The 27,893-nt window shown below is 39.6% G+C and overlaps 1 protein-coding gene across 1 annotated transcript; it reads left to right on the top strand.

Moving 5' to 3' along the window:
* Positions 1-1,734: 1,734 nt before the first annotated feature.
* On the top strand, positions 1,735-27,307 carry LOC101171268 (CMP-N-acetylneuraminate-beta-galactosamide-alpha-2,3-sialyltransferase 4-like). Its single transcript, XM_023961896.1, has 4 exons — positions 1,735-1,890; positions 24,948-25,287; positions 26,704-26,936; positions 27,012-27,307. The coding sequence occupies exons 1-4, from the start codon at positions 1,735-1,737 to the stop codon at positions 27,099-27,101; spliced, it is 819 nt and encodes a 272-aa protein (XP_023817664.1). The 3' UTR covers positions 27,102-27,307.
* Positions 27,308-27,893: the final 586 nt, after the last annotated feature.

Genomic DNA, 27,893 nt, shown 5'->3' with positions numbered 1-27,893 from the left:
CCCTCCAAACAACATTTTTCTCCTCTTTTCCACCTCGCCAACGATAACTTTTACTTCACATTGAGTGAAGTTACGTTTTTTTGATTTCCTCTCTGTGTTTGCCAAGATTTAGCAAGCCATGAATATTAATTTGTGGGCGTTTCACGGACTATTTATGGGCAACTATGGGCGTGTCATGTAGCCGCAAAAGCTGCGCTGCATTTAGAATCGGTTGTGATTTATAAAGGGAAAGATGCGTAGGATGTGCGTGCGCACGGTTTAATAAATCCGAATATTTCTGTGCGTACGCACGTCCTATGTTTCATCCGTACGCCACTTCTGACGCAAATCCTACGCAAAGTTTTATAAATGAGGCCCCAGGAGTGGTGAGTATGATTTTCACCACAGTAAAGTGCGTGGTGAGACTGAGAGTCAGTAGACAGGCCTAAAATAGCCGACTACAGGGCGTGAACCCAGTGAAAACATGTAAGTCAATGCCAGTTCATATGTGTACGTGTGAGTGGGAATATCTCACATGCTTAGAATTCCAACCGAAACGAATGTGGCACAATGCTGATCAGTGGATGTACTGAGGAAGATTTCCACGATGGTGAGGAAGAAGCAGAAATTACTACTTAATTAAGGAAATTACACATTGCGAGCCAGTACGGTTTAATAAAAGTGAAACAGTGTTCAAACAACAGTTAAAGAATGCAGTATATCAGAACTCCAGAACACCTATCAGACAATTCATAGAAAAACATGATCCAGTTTCTTACTTTAGGATTACAGGAGTCTGTGAATTTTGCTACACATGCAGAAAAAGTTTGCAGTCAGAAGAAAAAGCAAGATGATGTGAAAGTAATGATGGTGAGTGCAAGTTATGTAATGTTTCAAGCTGGATGAGGCCGCCCGAGAGAATAGGTTATAGTGGTTTGAGAGCAGGGGTGTCACACATACGGCCCGTGGACCAGAAGCGGCCCGCAAGGAGGTTCGATCAGATCAAGGATAATTTGAAAGATAAAAATGCATTAAAGACATAAAATTAATTATTTTTAATTAAATGCAATTCTGGAAGTCCGTTTTGGGCAGAGTAGAAGACAATCCGCATCACTGAGACAGACCAAATAGCAGACAGTATCTGCTGCTTGTTACGATGATGTTCTACCCTGTTCTCTACCTCCCCCCTGCACCCTCATTAGTCAAAATGCCGTTATCAAAACAGAGAAACATAGATGAAGACTGTCATATTTTCATAGAAAAATGGACCACGTCTTATTTATTTATGGAGACGCTTGGTGTGTTTGCAACCAGTCTCGGTATTTAAGGAATATTATATTCAGCGCCACTACAAGACAGCTTGTATGGATAACTGAGAAGAGATAAGATCAACGAATTGCTGGGGGGTCTAAGGAAACAGCAGTCAACATTTACCCAGAGTCGAGAAGTTAGTGAAGCCACGGTTAAAGCCAGCTACTTAATTGCTAGCAAAATAGCATTAGCATCAAAGCCGTATTCTGATGGTGACTTTGTTAAAAGATGCATGATGAAGGCGACTGAACTCGTATGTCCTGAGAAGCAAAAGGAGTTTGCCAATATAAGCTTGACGAGGAATACAATAGCAGAGAGGATTTTGGAACTATCGGCAGTTTTAGACAGCCAATTGAAATACATTTGGCTCAACTGGCCATATTTATTCGTGAAGTTGATGAAACATTGACTGTTACTGAAGAGTTACTTGAGTTGGTGCCCATGATGGACACCTCAACAGCCAAGGACATTTTCTGCTCTGTTGTTGCTGCACTGGACAGAGTTGGAGTGGACTGGTCCCGTGCTGTCAGCCTGGCTACAGATGGTGCACCATCCATGATTGGAAAGAAAGCGGGTGTCATGACAAAGTTCAGAGAGAAAGTACAAGCCCTTATTGGAGGAGATCATTTCTGGACATGTGACTGTATTTTGCACCAGGGGGCATTGTGTTGTAAGTCCTTGAAAATGAACCACGTCATGGAGGTGGTTGTTCGCACCGTAAAGCTAGAGGTCCAAACCATTGTCAGTTTTCCACATTTCTCAGCGACAGCAACATTACCCACAGCCTGCCAAGCCACACTGAAGTGAGATGGTTAAGCCAAGGCACTGGGGTGAGGCATTTATTTGATCTACGAGAGGAAATCAGACAGTTCATTGACAAAAAAGGAAAACCAGTGTTGGAATTACAATCTCAGGAATGGCTGCAGGTCCTTGTATTTTTGTTTGATATTACTGAACACTTGAATAATCTAAACAAAATGTTGCAAGGCCGTAAAAAAGTTGTCACACAGTTTTCTGACAACAGACATGCATTTAAGTTGAAGCTGACGGTGTGGGAGACGCAACTTGCAAGTAGCAACCCTGCTCATTTACCCTGTCTGAGAGATGTGTGTGTGACCAGACCTGATGTGGACGTGAAACAGTACATAGACAAGATTGCAGGATTACTGTGGCAGTTTGAGAATTTTCTGTTTTTCGCTCACCTTTCACAGTTAAAGCTTCTGATCTGTCGGCCGACACACAGCTAGAAATAATGGATTTGCAATGTGACGCAGATTTGAAGGGCAAATTTGTCTCCGTAGGTCTGGACACATTTTATCAGTATTTATTGCCAGGGTACCTCAAATTAACAGCCCTAGCTACTAACATTTTTGCAAGTTTGGAGTCTTTCCAGGGACTGCTGTAACCACTCCTCCAGCTTAGGGGTTACTGCCCCGAGTGCGCCAATTACCATGGTCACCACTCTCAACTTCACTTTCCATGCTTTCTCCAGTTCCTTTCTGAGTCCCTTGTATTTCTCCAGTTTCTCATGTTTCTACTTCCTGATGTTTCCATTACTTGGCACTGCCACATCCACCACTAAGGGCTTTCCTCTTATTTATGTGAGAGTTTGTGTTTAGTCAGAGTTTGAGTAGAGAGACAGAAATGGGCAGAAGGAGTGCCAGTTTGAAGTAAACATCTGGTTCTCTGGCGATCTGGTTCCCAGCACCTGATGCAGACCTTGTTTGGACGGGTATGACATGTAATTCATTGTCTCTCATGGTTTATGAGGTACTTCATGATCATTATCAGTAGCGTCAACATGCAATTAAAAAAATATGCAAATAGGTCACATTCATCTGCGACAGCAACATGACCATGTCCACAAAATTTGGAACATTCAAAGTCACAGAATGAAATAACAATGGATAATTGTGGTCCTTTACCAGAGGCCTGGGAGCTTGAGGATCTTAGCTGTTCCTAGCACTGCACTTTTCTGGACTGAGAGGTCTGAGGTCTTTCCAGGCATCTATTGTATTCACTCCTCCAGCTTGGGGGTTACTGCCCCGAGTGCTCCAATTACCACAGGCACCTCTGCCACCTTCACTTTCCATGCTTTCTCCATTTCCTTTCTGAGTCCCTTGTATTTCTCCAGTTTCTCATGTTCCTTCTTCCTGATGTTTCCATCACTTGGCACTGCCACATCCACCACTAACGGCTTTCCTCTGTTATTTATGTGAGAGTTTTTGTTTGGTCAGAGTTTGAGTAGAGAAACAGAAATGGGCAGAAGGAGTGCCAGTTTGAAGCAAACACACAAGGAAGGTGAAGTGATCTGAAGTCCGAAAAATATCTTTATGTTATTTTTGCCCTCATCCCTGCTTTATTTTTTTTTGAATGTCCCAAAGATTATTAAAAGGGAAAAAAAAACTATGAAATCTCTCCTGGCTTGCCTTCACGTTTTGGTTTTCACGTTTTCCTGGTCTTCTTAAGAAAACCCCGCGATGTAGTCCATAACCGTCTTGTTCCAGTATCTCACTTTCCATCAGGGTGATCTGGTTCCCAGCACCTGATGCAGACCTTGTTTGGCCGGGTATGACATGTAATTCCTTGTCTCTCATGGTTTATGAGGTACTTCATGATCATTATCAGTAACGTCAACATGCAATTCAAAAATATGCAAAAAGGTCACATTCATCTGCGACAGCAACATGACCATGTCCACAAAATTTGGAACATTCAAAGTCACAGAATGAAATAACAATGGATATTTGTGGTCCTTTACCAGAGGCCTGGGAGCTTGAGGATCCTAGCTGTTCCTAGCACTGTGCTTTTCTGGACTGAGAGGTCTGAGGTCTTTCCAGGCATCTATTGTATTCACTCCTCCAGCTTGGGGGTTACTGCCCTGAGTGCGCCAATTACCACAGGCACCTCTGCCACCTTCACTTTCCATGCTTTCTCCAGTTCTTCTCTGAGTCCCTTGTATTTCTCCAGTTTGTCATGTTCCTTCTTCCTGATGTTTCCATTACTTGGCACTGCCACATCCACCACTGATGGGTGTGCTAGTCACTATCCTGGAATGCAAACACCACGGCGGCAGTACGGAAGGCCCAGCAGCGAGTCCACTTCCTGAGAATACTTAGGACGAACAACCTAGACAAGAAGCTTCTGGTGACCTTCTACAGAGCCACCATAGAGAGCATCCTGATGTACTGAATCACAGCCTGGTATGCAGGATGCTCAGCCGCGGACAGGAAAGCGCTGCAGAGGGTGATGAACTCAGCACAGAAAATCACCGGCTCCCCCCTGCCCAGCCTAGAGGACATTGCCAGCTCTCGCTACACAAGCAGAGCCAAACAAATTATCAAAGACTCCCACCATCCCAACCACCACCTGTTCCAACTGCTACCGTCAGGCCAGCGGTACAGAACACCCAAAGCTTGCACCAACAAACTAAAAAACCTTTTTTTTCCAGAGCTGTCAACGTCCTAAACAAAACATGAATCTCAAAAAATATAAACACTGTAACATATACCGATCATGTGCAATATTTAACAGTCTGGGAGTGCAATAGAAAAAAAAAGTTATGTGCAATACATGTATGTAAGTTGTAAAAATGTATATATCCATAGTTCCACATATTTTCTATTATCTATTGTATGTCACTTTATTTTATTTTGCTCAAGCAGCTGGAGAGCATCAGGAATTTTCGTTGTAATAAGCTTCTTGTGTACAATGATTTTAAAGAATTCTGATTCTGATTCACAACGGCTTTCCTCTGTTCTTTATCCATCACCACAATGTCTGGTTGGTTTGCCTTTACCATCCTGTCAGTCTGGATCTGACACCATGGACAGGATCTTTGCTCTCTCATTCTCTACCACCTCCGGAGGTGTTTCCCATTTTGACCTTGGGGTTTCCAGTCCATATTCTGCACATATGTTTCTGTATGTTATTCCAGCCACTTGATTGTGGCGCTCCATGTATGCTTTCCCTGCCAACATCTTATACGCGTAAACCCTAGTTTTAAGGAGTTGGGTGAAGTTTGGGTTGAATAGATCAGAAAGCCTAGAAGAATAAAATATAACCAAATTACCTGTTTGTAATTTAATAGATGATGGGTTTAGATTTTTACAATTAATTGGCAGAACTTTGCTCTTAGTCCAATTAATGGAGTATTTTGAAACTAAGGGGCATTAATTAACTTAGGGAGGTAGGTGTGCAAATGGAAGATTGTGTTTGGAGTAAATAATAAAACATCATCTGCGTAAAGGTTCATTTTATGTTCTGAATGCATTCAATATCTTGGCTTTGCCTAAATGCAGCAGCTAGAGGTTCAATAAAGAGTGCGAACAGATAGGGTGAAAGTGGACAGCCTTGTCTGGTCCCTCTTCAAAAGTTATAGCTTGAAGATGATTGATTGTTTGTTCTGACATGAGCGTCAGGAGAGGCGTATAATATTTTAATTCAGTTAATAAAGGATTGTCCAAAGCCAAATTTAATCAAGGTGGCCATTAGAAATTTCCAGTCAACCTGATCAAAAGTCTTTTCTGCATCCAGTGACACAATGGTTGCTTCTTGGTTATTGATAACTGTGTAATCTATGAGGTTGATTAATTTGCAAATGTTAGTGGATGAATGTCTACCCTTTATAAAGCCTGTTTGGTCAGGATGTACAAATTACCTTCTTCAGCCTTCCTGCCTAAACTTTGCAGATTATTTTCAGGTCTGCATTGTTCAGGGATATGGGTTGGTAGCTGGATGGTGATGTGAGATATTTCACACAAGTTTCAGAAGTAAAATAATGTAAGTGGAGTTCATTTTCATTTCATTTCATTTAAATTTTCATTTAATTCAGTTCATTTTCATTTCTGATGTCATTCTAGGCAAAGTGGGAACTAAACTATACCAAAACTCTTTATAAAATTCTTCTGGGAAGCTATATGGTCCTTGGGCTATTTTGCTAGGCATGGTGGTTTGTGACTTGTGTAACCCTTCTTCAGTAATTTGTTTGTTGTTGTTTGTAATTTGTTATTCCGTTGGTCTAGGCCAGGGGTGTCAAACTCATTTTCACCGAGGGCCACATCAGCTTAGTGGCTGTCCTCAAAGGGCCAGTTATAATTTATACATGAAACTTGAGTGAAAAATAAATTGTAACTGCTTAATGTTAAATAACTCATGATTTATTTATTTATTATAACTTTTAAAGTGACAATTACAGTTGCATAGAAAGCATATGTTTGCCTGTTACTGCAGCATAAATCCTTTTAAATTTGATTCTGTCAGGTTAGGTTATATGGACAGTGTTAAAGTCCTAATGTATAGTTGCCCAATCCAATATTTCAAGTCTGATTCCCCGTAGATATGAAGATGCTTCCTTGTTTCGTTTGAGTTGATTTGCCAAAAATGTCCCAGATTTGTTACTGCTATCAAACTTCTCTTGGCATAATCTCTGTATTTAAACTGTGTTCTTTGATTAATTATTTCATTTAGTTCAAGTCTAACTTTCCTTATTTGTTGCAGATTTTGTTCATCCGGAAAGTTGCTGTGAGCTTCTTCTAGCAATTTATTTTTTTGCTCTAAATCCACTATCTTTGAGTTTTCTTTTTTTTATGGGATGAGAAGGAGATTATTTTGCCTGTCATGACCACTTTCCCAACCTACAAAAAAGGCATGGGGAAATTCCTGTGTGGTCGTTATTTTAGTATAGGACCAGTATAGTATAGTATAAGGACCATTTTTAAACAACATAGTCAATAAAGTCAGGGTCTCTGAGCAATGCTGTATTGAACCTCCAGCTCCTTGATGAAGATGCTGATGTTTTGTTTTTTAGAATCAGGGACACTGGTGAGTGATCACAGTTATGGGGTGGATCTGTGCTTCTGTAGTTATGCTGAAGCTGTTGACCAGGAAATATTCAAGCCATGGCCGAATGATGAATGATGAACTCTGGAGAAAAAAAGTGTAAGCTCTCTTTGAGCGATAGAAGGTTTGGCAAATATAACAAAGACCAAAATCCTCCATGTACTATTTAACAGCGATGACATTAAAAAAAATCCTCAATGACATCCAAGCTACGTTGTATCCTTTCATGGAGCGAGTGAACGACATCCAGGCTAAGATAACCTCTCTCATGGACCTAGTGGAAGAGTTCTGAAGACTCCGAGCTCAAAACAAGCAACAAGAACCGGGTCGACATTCTGGAGGAAAGACTGGATAGTGTGGAACAACAAGCAACAATGGATATTGTCTATCTCACTGGATTACAGTTCAAACCTCGTGCAAAGCTAACTGCAGCTGGAAGTTGCATTGCTAGTGCTAGTAGTGCTACCATTGCTAGCATGTCTTCTGAAACTGAGAGGGATGGAGACTCTGGAACACCAAGTGGAATCATTTTTCATGTCTAAAGGGATTTCCCTGGATCTAAATACTATCAAGATCTGCCACTCGCTAAACTAGACAGATAAACCAGCGATCCTCATCAGGTTTGTGAATCAGAAACACAAGCTAGCTCTGATGAACCAAAGAAAAATCTGAAAGGATTAAACCCCTTGGTCCACCGGACCGGTCCAAGGTACTGGTTGTCAACAACATGAAGGACTTAGAGAAGTGTTTGATCACGGACGTCTGAGCTAACAAATGCAGTAATACATCAAAGAGCCAAATATAGTTTCAAGAAATATGGTGCCTGGGATTTGCACTATCCTTAAAAGTCAACTGTGACAATGGTTTTCCGCAGAGAGTTCTAACCTGCAGACGTTTTGACCTCAACTTTGAGCTGCGCAGATAACAGCTGCTAAATGACAAAGACCCTAATCTAAGTCTGGAGACCTTACAGTGAAGAAAACTTATAAACTCCTTCTAAATCCAGAAGGACGGCTGTCAATCAGCAGAAGATGGAATTGACAACATTGGACAATCGACAGAATATGAACCCTTTTTTATTTCACAGCATTAGCTTGTAATTATAATACAATTGCTTAATCAATTATTGAAGATGGTTAAAGTGATTTATCTCTAATTCGATAACTTCACTTGCTCCAAACATTGATTTATGATTTTTTTCTAATGAAAAATAATTTGCACATACTTTTAACTTTTCATACTTGATCTGCATTGATGATTTCAGAAATAGTGTTAAGTCAAATTATATTCATGATTGTTCAAATGAAAAAATAATCTGCATATATTTTTGATACTTGATATGCATATGGTATGAAGATTTCTGAAACAGTGTTCTTTCTATTTTTTACTGATTTAGTGTTATTTTTAATCATAGTCAGGATTTGCGGGTTCTGCCCTCACAACCCTTTAACTATTTTTAACTAGTTTTTTTTAACCCTTATTATTTGTGTATCCACGATCAATGTAAATACAGTTGTAAATTTAAGTGTCAGCTTTCAAAAAAAAAAAAAAATCTTTGAACTTCAGCCTTAGTTCATGTACGACAGAATTTTTTCCTCTAAATGCGAGTACATGTCTGTGAAGGTTTTACCTGCATTTCTGGGGGTGTGTCAAATGTTTTGAGGGCTTGGACTAACAGCTCACTGTCTGTCAAAACTAGCCACCTGTGGTGAGTTAACATTCAAGGACAAAAAGGATAGTGAAGATGACCCGGATCACAAAATTGCGTAAGATAAATAGATTTTTCTTTCACCTTTAAAATTGGGATTTAAAAAAACAACAACTTTGTAATATGCTTTTGACACACATCTGACTTGCATGCCTGTGTGTCTTTGTTGTAGCTTTTCTTATTCAATCAAACTTTAGGTTATTCTGAGGTAAATTACAATATTCCCATTACAAAACTCAACTAAAATACAAAACTAAAATATCTGAGAAATCAAAAATGCTAACTTGTGTAACAGTAAAACATTTTTATGATTTTATTATTTCTTCAATTTGTGATTCCTCGATTTATTTATTTGACAGTTCTGGAACATATAACAGTAAAGGCAATTTAACAGCTACATATTATTCAATGTTTTTTTTTTCCAATGTAAGATGGTGAATCTAGACTTTGCTTTCAATTCATTCATTTCAAATAGAATTTTTAATGAGTTAAGTTCTATTTTTCTGATTTGCATGACATTTTAAAAATACTTTTTCTACTTAAAACAGTAAATGATAATAAATGGCTGCCTGTATTAATATTCTTTTTAACGTTTTCAACAACCTACTAGAGCTGCTTCTGTAATAAATTAAAACTGAGCGGCTAACAAAGAAAACGAATTTTCATCAAAAAATATGAAAAGTTACCAAGTATGTTGTAATAAACATAATTAAGAAAAGAAAATAGTCTATATCTTGCCTAGTGATTATTCTTGGTGTTTTCTATTAACTGCATTTTTAAACCAGTTCAATTTATTAATTGCACAACTTAAAAATGACAAATTGTCTGTTGCTCTATGAACATAGAAAAACTGGTTTTATGCTATAGTGTAAATTTTAACGTTTTCAGCAACTTCTTGAGCTGTTTTCTTATTAATTTAGAACTAGTAGATCACAAAATTAACTGCTTAACTTTTTAAAAATATATGTATATTTCTATATAAATGTATTCCTAAACTAACATTTGTTTGTCTCTCAAACTGTATGCCTCCAGGTCACTTACTTATCTTTCTTCAAGTTAGTTTGCTTCTCACTTTTACTGGTCTTACATGCAACTATTTGATTGCATCACTTGAAAGGTACATACACACAACAAAAAAACTACACGTTTTTTTTTTTTTTTGCAGCATTTCAAAACTTAGAATAATTGTGTACCATTGATGATGGATTTTTACAGCAAACCCCATGCCAGCAGAGATCTGCACATACACCAGTCGCAGTGCAATCCCTGGGAAAGCCTGAAGGGATGGAAGAGTCTGAACTTTAAGTGAGTGACTGTTTGTCTGCCTTTTTTTGACACATGGAACAGAATGTGAAAGATGACAAAGAATTTGAGCATACTCAAAAGATGAAAGCACTGTAAATTCTGTGAAAAAGACTTGAAAACCTGGTTTGATTCATTTAACTGCAGCGTTTTTTCACATAGAGCTTAAAACATTTGCAAATAAAAGGTAGATAAAAAACATTTATCAGAAACACCAGCTGCTATGTTGATGCCATTCATATTTGATTTTAATGTCTAGATTTAAATAACAGGCTTGGCACCAACCCCACCTGCTTATGAAAACTATAAGATGAGCTGCAATAAAGTGTTTAAAAAGTTAATACTGGTTTATTATTCATTACTTCCCCTACGTTTTGGTCTGTAATGTGTGTGGATAAGGAAAGTAGGAAGAACAAAACAGACAGGCGTACTAGAATAAAATGAACACAGATCATGTCTGTGACACGGACAAATTGTGGCTTTTCAACTTTAACTTCCTGCTCATCTGATTTTTTTGTTAATACAAGAACATTTTTAAGACAAAAATCACCTACCAGTGTATGTCATTGAATGGGATAAAAAACTGTAATGGGATAAAAAAAAATAGACATTAACAAAAACTTTAAACCGTGTATGACATAGCAGCCCTTCTTTGCCCAGAGCTTTTTGCTAAAACAAAACACAAATTGTACAGCAACCCAAATAAACTCAGGGGAGAATTTCTGGTCAATTGTAAGTCCAAGTAATCTGTCCAAAAGAAACCTTTAAAGTTTATTTTATTCTATTAAACAATTAAATAGACTCATGTCTAAAATGATAAAGCAATTTTACTGTCCTTTTTATGAATAATTCTTTTTCTGAAGGGGTGTTTCCCTGCTTGGCAAAAAGTTTTAATACTTTTTTGTTTAAGGTTTCTTTATTAGCATTAGTTAAAGGTTGTCATGTAGTGACTGAGTAATACTTTGCAATTTAAAACATGTCGGTCCAAAGTTGCCTTTCCACTTGCAAAAACTGGTTTGTGAGTTTTGAGTCGCTCTAATGTGAACCAGTTGGGCCCTAGGCTGTAAAGAAACCATAAAAATGGTTGTTTTGTAAGGGATAATGACAGACAAAGTGTGCATTGTCAGAACTTAACGTCAGAGGGTTGTTTCCGCAAATTAATATCTGATAATGCAGTGATAAAATTGAGAAAGCAGTTTATTGTCTGCTATGGACCATCTGACTAACAGAAAACAAAAATGAAAGAAAAACAATCAAAGTATTGATAATGAGTGATATTTGCCCAGAGCTTACGTTGCTTTACCCCGCTCTTCTCCAAGTATTATCATATTCTTTCAACAAAGCTTTGTACTTTGTGGTTTTATCTGATCTTGATCCGACTTTTCTCTTTTAGAATCAACAAAACGACAAAGCTTTTTCTGACATTGGAAGATTTTTTCTGGAAGGAGTATGTGTCCCAGCTGCATTTACCATATGGCCCTACAGGAAGTGGTATGTTGATTTCTTTAGCTTATGTCATATTTCTGGCTTTGCAAAACACTAAGTTTTTATGATTAAATTGGGTTTAACACTTTATCAGCAGGGCAGCATGATGGTGTAGTGTTTAGGGCTCTTGTCTCATGGCAAGAAGGCACTGGTTCAAGATCCTACTATATATACCATATCTATATACATTTTAAACCTTCTCAATGTGTGAGAAACCTGGGCGTACCTTTTCACTATGAGCTGACTTTTATTCCTCACATCAGAAACGTTGTGAAAACACGATTTTATCATCTTAAAACATTGCCAGAGTCCGCTTGTTTCTCTCTCTTGCCAGCACAGAGGTGCTTATGCACGCTTTTATTTTAAATCGTTTAGATTATTGTAATTCCCTCCTCTCTGGCTTGCCTAAAAAGTTGCTTTTAAACTTACAACTTCTGCAGAACTCAGCAGCACGGGTTTTGACAAGGACATGGTGGCAGGAACACATTACACCAGGGATGGGCAATTATTTTGACTCGCGGGCCACATAGGGTTCTAATAGATAGAAGGGCCGGACCAGGAGCAGGTGCGTGGAGTGAGGAAGAAATAACATGGAATCTGGATGAAAACCTTTGGATTGAAAATTATATTTTAAAACAGTTTTTAGGTTCAAACTTTTGTTTTCATTTTAGAGCCAATTGCACCAACAGCTTGATGTACCTCGTGTAAAACTTAGAGAAATGTTGTCTTCATATTGTGTTTGAATGATAGGAAGAATGAAAAACAACAAATCTTCCAACACCACATGGATGCTAGAGCGGAGTCTCCAAACTTTTTCTTGTGAGAGCCACAATGACTCTTTTTCTTTAAACTTCTTTTATCTTTCTTTTATTGTAAAGCCCTATAATAAAGTTTAATAAATTCATGATCCTTTTAATGAAATAAATAACACAGTTTATGAAATAAAAAAAATGACCAAATAACTGTGATTTTCAACGACAAAAAGTCAGGAAATAATATACAAATACATTAAAAAGAAAAAACAATAAATAGTGGATCCTCTCCCGTCTTTTTCCCGCTGAGACTTAGAGCGCTGCAGCTCCTCACACGCCTCACAGTTTGCGCTAAAAATGAAACACGTCTGTTTCTCATTCAGTAATAATGAAAAAAAGCAAATGTCTATGTCTTCTGCTGCAGCTACGCATATATCTGTGTTATCTTTTCACCAGTATAGAGTTCCCTCGTTTATTTCGTCACGTTCTAAAAATAACTGTGATCGTTTTTTTAAAATCCTTTTTATGATTAATTCAGTTTCTGAAGGGGTGTTTCCCTGCTTGACAAAAAGTTTTAATACTTTGTTTTTTGTTTTAGATTTCTTTATGAGCATTTGTTAAAGGTTGTCATGTAGTGACTGAGTAATAGTATGTCATTTAAAACGTGTCGGTCCAAAGTTGCCTTTCCAGTTGCAAAAACGAGTTTGTGAGTTTTGAGTCACTGTTGGGCCCTAGGCTGTAAAGAAACCATGAAAATGTTTTTTTTGTAAGGGATAATGACAGACCAAGTGTGCATTGTCAGAACTTAACGTCAGATGGTTGCTTCTGCAAATTAATATCCGATAATGCTCTTTATAGAACAAAATCCCCCACCAATGTATATTATTTAATGGGATTAAAGAACAGAAATTAATAAAACATTTTGGTTTGCTCCGGATTCACAACAATCTAAATCAGGGGTCACCAACCTTTTTGAGACTGAAGGCTATTTCATGGGCACTAAGTGGTATGAAGGGCGCCAGGGGGGTCAAACTCAGTTGCAGACGGGGCCTAAATCCAAAACACACTTTAGGTTGCGGGCCGAACAAGATAAACATTTATTGAACACACTAAAGCTAAACTTTTAAACCTTTAAAACTTTACCTTAACCTTACCTTTTTAAACATAAATGTGAATAAAATCAGACAGGAATATTAATCCAGAATAATAAATATATTTTGTCAAAATTATGAAAATATGAACAAACAAATCCAGGAAATATTAATACTTAGAAATAATAAATCAAATTATTCAGTTTTCTTTGCTCTTTTGTCATTTTCTTAGAGCTGAAGTCCTGACATCATTTTTAGCAATAAGTTCATTTCTGCTTGGTGTGTGATGTTCTGTGTGTGTCTCTGGTCCTGTGTGTCTTTGGTCCTGTGTGTGTCTTTGGTCCTGTGTGTGTCTCTGGTCCTGTGTGTGATGTTCTGTGTGTGTCTCTGGTCCTGTGTGTCTCTGGTCCGGTGTGTGATGTCCTGTGTGCGTCTTTGGTCCTGTGTGTCTTTGGTCCTGTGTGTGTCTCTGGTCCTGTCTGTGTCTTTAGTCCTTTGTGTGTCTCTGGTCCTGTGTGTGATGTCCTGTGTGTGTCTTTGGTCCTGTTTGTATCTTTGGTTCTGTGTGAGTCTTTGGTCCTGTGTTTATCTTTAGTCCTGTGTGTGTCTCTGGTCCTATGTGTGTCTCTGGTCCTATGTGTGTCTCTGGTCCTTTGTGTGTCTTTGGTGCTGTGCGTGTCTCTGGTCCTGTGTGTGTCTTTGGTCCTGTCTGAGTCTTAGGTCCTGTGTGAGTCTTTGGTCCTGTGTGTGTCTCTGGTCCTGTGTGTGTCTTTGGTCCTGTGTGCGTCTTTTGTCCTGTGTGAGTCTTTGGTCCTGTGTGTGTCTCTGGTCCTGTGTGTGATGTCCTGTGTGTGTCTTTGGTCCTGTGTGTGTCTCTGGTCCTATGTGTGTCTCTGGTCCTATGTGTGTCTCTGGTCCTTTGTGTGTCTTTGGTGCTGTGCGTGTCTCTGGTCCTGTGTGTGTCTTTGGTCCTGTCTGAGTCTTAGGTCCTGTGTGAGTCTTTGGTCCTGTGTGTGTCTCTGGTCCTGTGTGTGTCTTTGGTCCTGTGTGCGTCTTTTGTCCTGTGTGAGTCTTTGGTCCTGTGTGTGTCTCTGGTCCTGTGTGTGATGTCCTGTGTGTGTCTTTGGTCCTGTGTGAGTCTTTGGTCCTGTGTGAGTCTTTGGTCATGTGTGTGTCTTTAGTCCTGTGTGTGTCTCTGGTCCTATGTGTGTCTCTGGTCCTATGTGTGTCTCTGGTCCTTTGTGTGATGTCATGTGTGTGTCTTTTGTCCTGTGTGCGTCTTTGGTCCTGTGTGTGTGTCTTTGTCCCTGTGTGCGTCTTTAGTCCTGTGTGTTCATCAATTAATAGCAAGCACTGAATCACCACCCCCTGCTAACCAGGCAAGAACCGTTGAGCCCGAGTTTTAATTCACTAGCCTCATACTTAGTTGCGGCCACACTTGACATGTCCAAACCTGCTACCCGTGCCCCATGCAAAGCACAACCCCGGTTTGTTGAGAACAACACTCACATAAGCTAGCGGACAGTCGTATCTGTCCGTTTATTTTGAGAACACCCACCACCAGCCAAATAACATTAATATCACTTCTACTCACAGCTCCCTCACTTATGGTGAGCGATTTAACACAACCGAGAGTCCCCACTTCCCATGAGTCTTAAAAGCTGAAGGCGGGGCTAACCCCCAAATCCCCACAATAAATTGATTTGCTATTTGAGCAGTGCTATTCCCGTTAAATGATATTTACCATTCCAATCATTTTTAACATTATCACTTTAATTGGGATAGTGATCTTTGTGTCTTTTGTGGAAATGATGTAGAAACTGTGGAACATCTTTTCTTTGAATGTTTTCATGTAAAAAAGTTTTGGTCCTCTTTTCATAATTGGCTGAAATCCAAAAATATCATCATTAACCCTTTAAATTGGAATACAATTAAAAATCGATTACAATTAATTGCCAAAATTTGGACTTTTCTGATTAATGTACTGATAGTAATTTCAAAGCATTTTATTCATGGTTGTAAATTCTTAAAGGTGAAATCTCACAATAATGGATTACTCAACAGTCTCAACCTATTCTCTAAATCTTTGCATTACATGAGTCATAAGAATGCCCAGACATTGTGTAATTTATTTGATCTATTTAAACTTTTGTAATTGACCCTTATTTTTATTGATTATTTTTTTAGTTATCTTTGTTTTAATATTTTTTTTATGTCTACCTTTATCTCAGAATTGATATTGTTTTCATTGACAGACATGCCGTGATTGTTTGTTAAATATTTGCTTCAATTAAAAAATAAATAGATAAATAAATAAATTTGGGTGCATAACCTGCGGGCACCACAAGGGGTGCTCATGCACCCGCGGGCACAGGGTTGGTGACCCCTGATCTAAATAAAGAGACACTTAGGAATGTAATTTTATGCTTAATTTTCTTCATATATGTCCTCCATCATCAGAAAAATGCCTAAAAATGTGTAAAAATCGGCAAAAATAGGTCTTTAAAGAACTGCAACCTGAAATAAACGAGGGAACTCTGTACTGGTGAAAAGATAACACAGATATATGTGAAGCTGCAGCAGAAGACATAAAAAGTGATTGGTGAAATCCACCGAATCGGATTACAGATGTTTTAAGGCAGTAAAACTCCTCACTGCACATTTTATACACTCTTCTCAGACAGACATGAACATTTTCACCCTTTTCTCTTGTCTAAATTCTCAAACCTTCATAGAAATTAGGTCCAGGATCTTGAAAACAAAGATCTGATCGATCACAGATTTCTGTAGATATGAAGAGCTCCGCGTTTCTGTACAGGAGACACAGCACGGACTGAGAAGATTGATTGACAAGGTCTCCAGCTAATCAGGACACAGAAGAGCATGCGCTGTTTAAAAAAAACAGCATAATCGCTCTAAAAGAATGAGCTAAACTGGGAAAGATACACTGCGACGTAGAAAGGAAAGGGAAAGACGCTCTTCTGTTCTATTTGACAGGGATTTTTAGAGGGTTTCAGGTTGGAGTACAGACTGCAGAAGGGTGGAATAAAATGTCACGTTCTATGCAATTCTTGATCGTGTGGCCAGATAAAAATAAAAAACATGGGTCTCTGATATTGTTCAGTGGGCCGGACCAACCATGGAGGCGGGAACCGGATCCAGCTCGCGGGTCGTGGTTTGCCCATCCCTGCATTACACCCATTTTAAAATCACTGCATTGGCTCCCAGTCCGTTTCAGGATTGGTCTTAACATTCTTTGAATGGTTTATGAATGTTTTAATGGTCTTCGGCCTTCTTATTTAAATGATGTTATTTTAAAGTATGAGCCCTCACGGACCCTGAGGTTGTCTGGCACGGGCCTCTTAGTTGTTCCTAAGGTGAGGACCAAAACACACGATGAGGCTTCGTACCACCATAACGGTCCTCGCCTGTGGAACAGCCTGTAGGAGAACCTCAGGTCCGCAGATTCTATGGAGGTTTTTAAGAAGAGGCTCAAGACCCATCTTTGTATTCTGGCTTTAATCATGACTTTGGTAAATGCTTAATTATTTTACTCATTATCTATATATTGATTTATCTATTTTCTCTACTTAATATATATTTTTTATTTTATTCATTTATTTATTTTTTAATTGTAAAAGGACTATTATCATGATTTTTAGGTTTTTAATATACTCCCCTTTTATTGTTATTATATTTATGATATTTAAGGTTACATTTTAATCATTTTACAAATTTTCTTTTTTTAATTTGTATTTATTTTTAAAATTTTCTTTTTATTTATTTATTTATTTTTCTTTAATTTGCTAATATTGATATATCTTATATTATTTTCAATATTTTTTTTTAAATTATAATTTTTATTTGGATGTTTCGTACTCCAGTCTTTCGTACTCTTGGGGATCCATTGTTCTGGGGCACTACCGGCTTCGCCTGCAGGGGGTACTGTTTTTGCAGTGTTCGTTCTCACTGGGCCGGCTGGGGTCCCGCTCTGTGGTCTAATAGCCATGGAGTGGGCCCTAGGCTGCTCTATGTTGGGCGGGCGCTGTGGTAATGACCCTAGTGGTCGCTCTGGGCCTTGGAATAAATGGATCCTCATGATATTGTTTCCTGTCATCAGTACCAAGCCAGACCTTTTCTTTATGCTGCAGTTCTTTGTTTTTGTTCTGGGTTCTACTGGAGGAACTTGGTGGGTGGAGGGAGGAATCTGGTGAGGGAGGGGTCCCATCTGTGTGTGATTGTCCTGTGTTTTCTGTTTTAAATAAATTCATATTTTATAACATTTTATCTGCTTTTATGTCAAGTGCTTTGTGTTTTTAACCAAAATAAAAGGCGCTATACAAATCAATAAAGTTTCAAGGAGAGAAAGGCGGAGCCTCAAAGATCGAGTCGTCCTACTTCCGGGTAGAAAAGGGCTCGCGAAAATAACTTATTGTACATTAAAATGTCATTTTTAAGTGTGCCAAAAGTATGTAATATCATATAATATGTATATTCTTAACGGCTTTAGAAAAGCATCTTCTTCTTTCTCTTTCGGCTTTTCCCATCAGGGGTCGCCACAGCGAATCATCCTTTTCCACCTCACTCTATCATGAACATCTTCTACCCTAACATTAGCCAACTTCATGTCCTCTGTCAAGACATCCATGTATCTCCTCTTTGGCCGTCCTCTTGCCCTCCTGCCAGGCAGCTCCATCTCCAACATCCTTCTACCAATATATCCACTATCCCTCCTCTGAACATGTCCAAACCATCTCAGTCTGGCTTCTCTGACTTTGTCGCTAACACAGGCAACATGAGCCGTCCCTCTGATGTACTCGTTCCTTATCCTGTCTAACCTGGTCACTCCTAAGGAGAACCTCAACATCTTCATCTCCGCTACCTCCATCTCAGCCTCTTGTCTCTGTCTCACTGCTACCGTCTCTAACCCATAGAGCAGAGCTGGTCTCACCACTGTCTTGTACACCTTTCCTTTGAGTCTTGCTGACACTCTTCTGTCACACAACACTCCTGACACTTTCCTCCACCCGCTCCAACCTGCCTGCACTCGCCTCTTCACCTCTTTTCCACACTCCCCATCACACTGAACTGTTGACCCCAAGTACTTAAACTCCTGCACCTTCTTCACCTCAGCCCCCTGTAACCTAACGCTTCTACCTTGATCCCTCTCGTTCAGACACATGTATTCTGTCTTACTACGACTGACCTTCATGCCTCTTCTTTCCAGAGCAAACCTCCACCTCTCTAGCTGTTCCTCCACCTGCTCTCTACTCTCACTGCAGATTACAATGTCATCCGCAAACATCATTGTCCAGGGAGATTCCTGTCTTACCTCGTCTGTCAGCCTGTCCATCAGCATAGCAAACAAAAAAGGACTCAAAGCTGATCCTTGGTGTAGTCCCACCTCCACCTTGAACTCCTCTGTCTGACCTACAGCACATCTCACCACCGTCATACTTCTCTCATACATGTCCTGAACTACTCTGACATACTTCTCTGCCACTCCAGACGACCTCATACAGTACCACAGCTCCTCCCTCGGCACCCTGTCATACGCCTTCTCTAAATCTACGAACACACAATGCAGCTCCTTCTGACCTTCTCTGTACTTTTCCATCAACATTCTCAAAGCAAAAATGGCATCAGTGGTGCTCTTACGGGGCATGAAACCATACTGCTGCTCACAGATCTCCACCTTCTTCCTAAGCCTGGCTTCCACTACTCTTTCCCACAGCTTCATTGTGTGGCTCATCAACTTTATTCCTCTATAGTTGCTGCAGTTCTGCGTGTCACCCTTGTTCTTAAAGATCGGAACCAGAACGCTTCTCCTCCATTCCTCAGGCATCTTCTCACTCTCTAGAATCCTATTGAACAACCTCGTTAGAAATTCCACTGCTGTCTCTCCTAAGCACTTCCATACCTCCACAGGTACGTCATCAGGACCAACGGCCTTTCCGCTCTTCATCCTTTTCAGAGCCTTCCTAACCTCATCCTTTCCAATCTCTGCTACTTCCTGCTCCACAACAACCACATCTTCCTCCCTTCTTTCCCTGTCATTTTCCACGTTCATCAGCTCCTCAAAATACTCCTTCCATCTTTTCTGTACACTCTCCTGGGTTGTTAGCACCTTTCCGTCTCTGTCCTTAATCACCCTTATCTGTTGCACGTCCTTCCCATCTCTGTCTCTCTGTCTGGCTAGCCTGAACAAGTCCTTTTCTCCTTCCTTTGTGTCTAACCTGTCATATAGTTCATCGTAAGCTTTCTGTTTGGCCTTTGCCACCTCTCTCTTCACTCTACGCTGCGCTTCCTTGTACTCCTGTCTACCTTCCTCAGTCCTTTCTACATCCCACTTCCTTTTAGCCAACCTCTTCCTCTGGACGCATTCCTGTACTTCCTCATTCCACCACCAAGTCTCTTTACCGTCTTTCCTCTTTCCAGATGACACACCTAGCACTTTCCTACCTGTTTCCCTGATAATCTCTGCTGTAGTTTCCCAGTCATCTGGAAGCTCATCCTGACCACCCAGGACCTGTCTCAACTTCTGCCTAAATTCCTCACAAGTTTCTTCATTCTGTAGCTTCCACCACTTGGTCTTCTTTTCTGTTTTCCCTCTCTTCTTCTTCTTGACCTCCAGAGTCATCTTACACACCACCATGCGGTGCTGTCTGGCTACACTCTCTCCTACCACCACTTTGCAGTCATTAACCTCTCTCAAATGACCTCGTCTACATAGGATGTAGTCCACCTGAGTACTCCTACCTCCACTTCTGTATGTCACTCTATGTTCCTCTCTCTTCTGGAAGTAAGTGTTGACTACAGCCATTTCCATCCTCTTCGCAAAGTCCACCACCATCTGTCCCTCCAGATTCCTTTCCTTCACACCAAACCTGCCCATCACCGCCTCATCACCTCTGTTGCCCTCACCAACATGCCCATTAAAGTCTGCTCCAATAACAACTCTCTCTCCTCTGGGGATACTCTCGATGACCTCATCCAACTCACTCCAGAATCTCTCCTTCACTTCTAACTCACAGCCAACCTGTGGCGCATACCCACTGACTACATTCACCATCACCCCTTCAATTTCTAACTTTAGGCTCATCATCCTGTCTGAGACTCTTTTCACCTCTAGAACACTGTTTACAAACTCCCCCTTCAGAATCACACCTACCCCGTTTCTCTTCCTATCAACACCATGATAGAACAGTTTGTATCCTCCTCCAATACTACGTGCCTTGCTGCCCTTCCACCTTGTCTCCTGCACACACAGTACATCTACCTTCCTTCTCTCCATCATGTCTGCCAGCTCTCTGCCTTTCCCTGTCATTGTGCCAACGTTAAGAGTCCCTATTCTCAAACCTATGTTCCTGCCTTTTCCTTTCTCTCTCTGGCCACGGACCCTTCTGCCTCCCCTCTTTCTTCGACCAACAGTAGTCAAATTTCCACCGACACCCTGTAGGTTAACAGCATCGGTGGCGGTCGTTGTTAACCCGGGCCTCGACCGATCCGGTATGTCAAAAGTGTTGTGGATGATTCGCATGGTTATTTTGGCAATTTTTACGCCGGATGCCCTTCCTGACGCAACCCTCTCTATTTATCCGGGCTTGGGACCGGCACAGAGGCAACTGGCTTGCAACCCCTGTGGCTAGATTGCAACCCCTGTGGCTAGATTAGATTAGAAAAGCATATAGGCCCTTTATTGGTTCTAAATTGTCCCCTATAGGTGTGAGTGTGTGTGTGGTTGTTCACCTCTGCCACAGACTGGCGACCTGTTCAGGATGGACCCAGCCGTTGCTGCATTGGCTGGGTTGGCTCCATCAACCCATGGACCCCAAAAGGGGTTCAGCAGGTTAACCAAGTGGATGGATGGATTTAGCAACTGATATTTTAAACAGTTGGATTTACAAGATGAAGCACAATGCAGCTTCCTGTTTGATATGAGGCTATAAATGCAATATTTTGATTTGTTTTAACTCTTGTATTTTTAGAGCTGATGCTACTTAAGGTTCTTGCTGCAACTGCAAATTATGACATGCCAGCCCACATTGAAGAGTAAGTTTATTATTTTATGACTGCAGGACATTGGAGGCATGTCGCGTTTATGTAACACTGGGAAATAACCTTGTGAGTTTATCTTGATGCAAGTTTAACTTGACAGTTAAATGTCTACTTCCTAGAAATGTTAATAGCTTCTTATTGCCTTCTCTTCACAGACTTGAATGCAAAACATGTGTAGTGGTGGGCAATAGCTTTGCCATCAAACACACCTCCTTGGGAAATGTCATTAATAAATACGATGTGGTCATAAGGTAAGCCAACCTGTCTGTGAGCGCTAATGTCCAATATTCACTTTATTATATTTTATATAATTTTTTAACCCTTATGTAATGCAAAGGGTCAATTTGACAAATTTCGGGTTTTGTGATGACCAAAGTACTAGTTGATCAATTTTTATTTCTTCATGAAATTTGGTGACTTTCCTCACACTCAGCTAGTGTCTAAAATCTAGACGTTTAGTGGAATGCCTGTTCAGATTCTGAAAACAGAGGTATTCGCGTAAATTTGACCCAGACATTTTTACATGGGTAAGTAGCTCTAATAATCCAAAAATAAATTTGCCTCTTTGATGTACAGTTAAGTATATTTTGACTGCCAGAGACCCATGTGTGAGTGGAGGTGGGACTTTCAATTAGTTTTTTTTCTTGTCATCTCCTTGACCTTTGACCTTTAAAAAAAGCTTTTTTAAAATGACACATTTATTTATAGTTTTTAACCATAATGTATTTGTTTTGTAAAAAGAGTAGATGGAAATGAGCTATTAAGCTACATGCAAGCATCTTTGCTTTTTAATCTTAATGTATTTCTAGTCTTTCATTATAAATTAATAAACTAAACTAAACCAAGACATAAAAAATGAACTTCAGAAAGTTTATAAAAAGTTTGAGAGTCTGAGGACAATGTTATGATCCACAACCATAAAACCAGAGCTAGACAATGTGAAAGTGACAAACTAGCAGCTATTTGAGATGTATGGGACGAATGGTTTAAAATTCTACTTTTGTTGTACAATCCTGGTTACTGTAGATGAGCTTTTTGTTACATTAAGTGGGTGATGTCCTTTCAGACAACACATAGCCAACAAGCATGGCGTCAAAATGTGAGCTGCCTGTGATGCAAAATCTAGCTACACTGGAAATATGGAAGGGTATTTCTGAGAGATACCAGGAGGAGGAAGTAAAAATGTACTGTTTCGCCTCTTTTTTTAAATGTCTATATGATCCAAAAAAAGGTGTAGTTGGTTTAAACAGTTTTTTGTTTGTTTTGAGTGGATTTTCACGGTACGGGACAAAATCATCCGCAACACAATCAATGGTTTTGTTTTGTTTTTTGCATAATACAAGGGTTAATTTTAAACATTTTCTAAGTATATCCGTAAACCGTAATACGGTAATTCTATGTACATAGGTCAGAATGTGCAGTGAAAAAACTAAAGCTGTACAGTTAACAATTTTGTAAATACCTCAACCTATGGTGTTGCCTCTGGTAAATTAATCATTTTGGTCTTCAAAACTATCATTAACAATTGTTTGAAAACATTGTGGTGCGGTACACTGTTAACAATTTGCCAGTCTGTTGCAAGCCACGCAATCATTCCTACACACATGCACACAAGAACGTCCAGGGACATTTTAGATCAGGGGTCAGTAACGTTTATGGCATGAAGTGCCAAGTTAAAATGTTTAAAAGTGCTTTCATAACAATATTGCACAAGGAAAACAGGAACAATTGAAATAGTTTTGCAACCATGTTTGTTTGAAACAAAAAGTACTGCATTTGTGATAATGTCGTACCTACAGCAATAGGATTGGATACATTGGAACAAAATATCATCTATATTTTTAAGAAATTTAAAACCATTAAAAACATTGTTTGGTTTATTCATCTTTTGTTACTACTTTAGAGTAACCAGTGAACCTTTGAAGCATGTTTTTGTACTGTGGAAGGACTCTAGAGGGCCATGATAAAACCCAGGCTTGCACAGGGAGAATATACAGTACAAGCTCCACGCAGAAAGGTCCTAGCTGGGATTCAAACCTTCTTGCTGTCAGAGAAGAGTGCTAACCACTGACAACTGTATGATTTAACATTTTACAGCAAGAACGACCCTTTTGTGTGGAATTTGCATGTACTCCTGCTTGCAACAGTCTGTTTTTTACAGGGACTCCAGCTTCCGCCTATAGTTAAAAGGCATTCTTTGTAGGATGAAAGAAGCCTCTAAAGCATCCCAAAATGAAACTGCAAGTGCGTGTACGTGTGTGCGGTCATGTGGCTCTTGTCCTGCAATATTTGCATAATTGGGCCCCCATGTCCACAGTCTCACACACCATTCTGCACACATAGAGACTCTCGCATACAGAAACACATCCAAACAAACAAGATTTTTGACATAAATATTATGTTTAAATTTCAAATGTCTACAAATCCAGGTATGTAGCCACACGTTATTTTCAAACATGGTTGTCGCATAAAAACAAGGGTTGTTGACACATTAAGACATGATGAACTTCACAACTGAACATCCTTGACCTACTACAGCAAATAGCATGATGGGTACAGATGTTTCCATAGTCTTGTGTTGGGGTCGGCACCGACCCGTTTGAGTTTTTAATTGCAGAAAATATTCACTTAAAATGTATTTACTTCATCAAGGCTGACTTTTTCTGGAACCTTGATTTCAACATTTTTTTTTCCATTTCTAATTTAAAAATGCTCTGGTTTTAGGGTCGATGTTGACACAGTTATGTAAAATAACTTTAGCATCAGTTATAGCCAAAATTAACATTGTTAGTGGATTTCAGCAAACACACTGAAAGCCACCTCCTCTCCCAATCATGTGAGCCTCAGGGGATGCTCATGTGTCCAGAATAGGTGCTGAAAAGCAAAATAAACAAACTCAGGCATTTCCTAACCTGATCCCTGCTGAAGAATTCCAGTCAACAAATGGTAGGATCCTTCGGAGTTCAGAATCTCACTGTGCACATGGCAGGGCAGCTGCTGTAAATATCATCAACATTATAATGTGTTTGGATTAAAGTTAAAATTTGGATTAAAGTTCTATTGCTAACAAAAATATATATGTATTTTTGCATGTTCTTGAGTAAAATATGTATAGGTCAACACCCACCCATAAGATAGAAGTTACTAGATTTAATATTAAAAATTGAAAAATCAGATCAAGCTAATTAATTTCAGAGATGTGTTCTGAACCTCTCAGTAAAATTCAAGTAACACAGTCAACTTTATTTTATTGATGTCATTCTCTTGGGGTTATTTTTTTGGTTTTTATTGGCATCTAGAGGCATGCTAATTTTTTAAAGGCCCAGAGACACACAGGAAAAAAATAATCAAGCTAACATCCCTGCAGAAAAGAAAGCCTAACAAGATAACCAAGAGATGACAGCGAAATTTGGATGATAGGTTATTGTCTTTAGACCACTGTGTTTAAAAGTGAAAAAATACAGTCCAATTGTCATATGTTATTCTGTTGCTCACAGGTTAAATGATGCTCCTGTTAGGGGCTTTGAGAAGGACGTAGGAAACAAGACCACCATGAGGATCTTCTACCCTGAGTCGGCAACCTACAACCCTGGGTTGCACAATGAAGAGGACACACTGATGGTCTTAGTGCCTTTTAAAACAAATGATCTTCGCTGGCTTAAAGAGATCCTTTATGATGAGAAGAGGGTAAGAAATAAAAGAGAATACAGTATAATCATTTCCACCTGTTTGAATTTTTTTTGGACCCGCTCTCAGCCAGGCTAACATATCATCCAAAGGAACAAATACCTTCAGTGCCACAGAGATGAATGCATTTTTCATTGTAGGCATCTTTATAGCGTTTGAAAAATTTGTGTTTTATCAGGTTATTACTTTGTAGTTTGCAGATTTAGTGTAAAAATCATAGCTTCAGTTGCAGCTTTTGGTAGAATAGCTCATTTAAGTAGTCACCATTACAATGTTCTGCCAGTCAAAATGTTGTTGTTCACCTTAACCCATTGGTGTCGGAACAGCAAATCAGATACACACAGGGCGTTTTCAAGGAGCAAGGAGACCCAGATAGGCATTTAAGCAAAGGGTCTTGGCTACGGACCCACACTGATTTTTTTTTTTTCTTTTTTATCTCATTGCACATCTTGGGAAGCAAACCCAGGTTTTGCTTCGTGGTAGTCCTCCACCCAAGCAACTAAGGTCTCCAGCCACACTTCATGCCTTTCAAAATACAATACATTTTGTTTCTATGCTGTCCTTTAAGGATAGAAGAGGCTTTTGGAGGCCCCCTCCTCTACTCTGGCTGGTGGACAGAAGTAAAGTGAGAGTGTTGGACCCATTCTTTATGCATCAGACTAGAAAGCAACTGCTTGGGAATAAGGTGAGGGTTTCTTCTGAGCCATCTTTTATTATGGTTTAGGAAAAACAGTTATAAAAATTAGCCTTTTTTTCCTTTAAAATGTTCTGTCCTTTTATATTTTTTTCTAGGGTTGGGCAAGTTAGTCCATTGATGAAAAGACGTACTTTCTTTTTCAAGACTGTTTTGTATTCTCATTTAATTTTTTTTATTTCATTAAAACGGCTTTCACTCACTACCTCTGAATACTGAGGCTGAGTGTTAAGCATCCAAAGGCAAACCATTTAATCTGTGGTTTTATCAGTAAAGGGCTATTTAATGTAAAATCAACCACTTTGGTTGCCCACCCAAAAGTTTTTTATTTTTTTATTTTTTGGGGGCCATTTCTTTTACTGTTGTTCAAAGTTATTGGGCAAGCTGTTGGTTAAGGCCTATAGTAAGCACCAAATAAAGAAAACCTAATACAGATCACTTATTGGTGTCTCAGTGTGAAAAATGACACTACAGTATATTCCTCGTTATCTTGTTATCACGACAAAACAAAATTTGTTTTCTTGTGATAATGTGGTGTCAGATGTTATCACGAGAAAATGGGGAAAAAAAAGATAGGCCATTCTCTGCTTTTGTATTTTGAAGCTTGAGCCATATTGAAAACTGCAGTCATCGGGTCAGTAAGATAAGAAATATGACATATGAAACATAAATTAACGCATAAGAACCCTAAAACATTAAAAATTGTAGAATACACCTTAAACCAAGTAAATCACTGAATGCGTTTCTCATATTTTTCTCTCTCACTGATGTCACCATGAGTTCCTACGGGTTAAGGTGGAAAAGTCTTTACAACTTTCAGTCTTTACAATTTAGGGATTCTTCATGAACCTGCTGTCCTCTGCTGTTTCTTGCAGAAGAACTTTCATCCCACCACAGGGTTCCTTGCTGTGTTTGTGGCTCTCAATTACTGTGATGTGGTCCACCTAGCTGGATTTGGTTACCCCCCAAAGAGAGACCAGCAACATCCCATACATTACTTTGACCATAATACCATGAAAGCAATGATGGTATGTGAAGTCAACTTGAACTGTCTACAGACTTTTGATTTGCACCAGTTTAAAAGTCTTTTTCTGTCTTTTCAGAAGTCTCCACACGACATTAGTCATGAAGCCAGAGTCTTAAAGAAGTTGGAGGATTTAGGAGTCCTCAAGTACCTCCACCCACACCTGTGACAGAGTAGCTGCTCCAGTTCAGCAAACACATTTTGTTAAATAACTGTTATTTAACATACTTTGGATTGAAATGTAATCAAATTTGGTTTAAGTTTTATGTGTTAGTATTGATGTTATTACTTAGTACTACTTTGTGTTGGTGAGTTAATTTCCTGTGAAACAAGTAGCATAGCTAAGGTTATGCTGCTGCTGGGATCCCTGACTCTGGTTCTGTGTCTCTTTTGCTCCGCCCCCTTCTCAGCTGGAGCTACTTTCCTCTTCATTTTTTTCTTTTTATAAAAAGTGCTTTTCGTACGTTGCAGCTCAAAGCCCAACCCCCTCCCTACAAAAAAACAAAAAACAAACAAACAACAAAAAACAACAAAGTACAAACAAGAGAAACACTTAAAGCCAACCCACCTCTTTGCCCCCCTCTTGTAAATATTTTGACCCACGAACCTATGATTGATTCTGCCTGCCCATATGCCGGTCTGGCTGTCTCCACAGCTCCAAGCTCTCAGCCCAGCTCAAAGCTCTCAGCCCAGCTCCAAGCTCTCAGCCCAGCTCTCAGCTCTCAGGCCAGCTGAAAAGCACTGAGCCAAGCTCCAAGCTCTCATCACAGCTCCAAGCTCTCATCAGGGCTCAAAGCTCTCAGCCCAGCTCCAAGCTCTCATCACAGCTCCAAGCTCTCATCAGGGCTCCAAGCTCTGAGCCCAGCTCAGAGCTCTCAGCCCAGCTCCAAGCTCTCATCACAGCTCCAAGCTCTCATCATGGCTCCAAGCTCTCAGCCCAGCTCCAAGCTCTCATCACAGC

Source organism: Oryzias latipes, chromosome 13, assembly GCF_002234675.1.
Source record: "Oryzias latipes chromosome 13, ASM223467v1".
NCBI classification, from domain to species: domain Eukaryota; kingdom Metazoa; phylum Chordata; class Actinopteri; order Beloniformes; family Adrianichthyidae; genus Oryzias; species Oryzias latipes.
This window is presented reverse-complemented; position numbering and strand designations above follow the sequence as displayed.

Excerpts from the sequence above, each read along its gene's own strand:
- LOC101171268 (XM_023961896.1), top strand. The coding sequence starts at position 1,735 with ATGGACACCTCAACAGCCAAGGACATTTTCTGCTCTGTTGTTGCTGCA. Across the intron at positions 1,891-24,947 it reads TGACAAAGTTCAGAGAGAAA|GTTATTGTCTTTAGACCACT; the intron begins GTACAAGCCCTT and ends TTTGGATGATAG. Across the intron at positions 26,937-27,011 it reads ATACCATGAAAGCAATGATG|AAGTCTCCACACGACATTAG; the intron begins GTATGTGAAGTC and ends CTGTCTTTTCAG.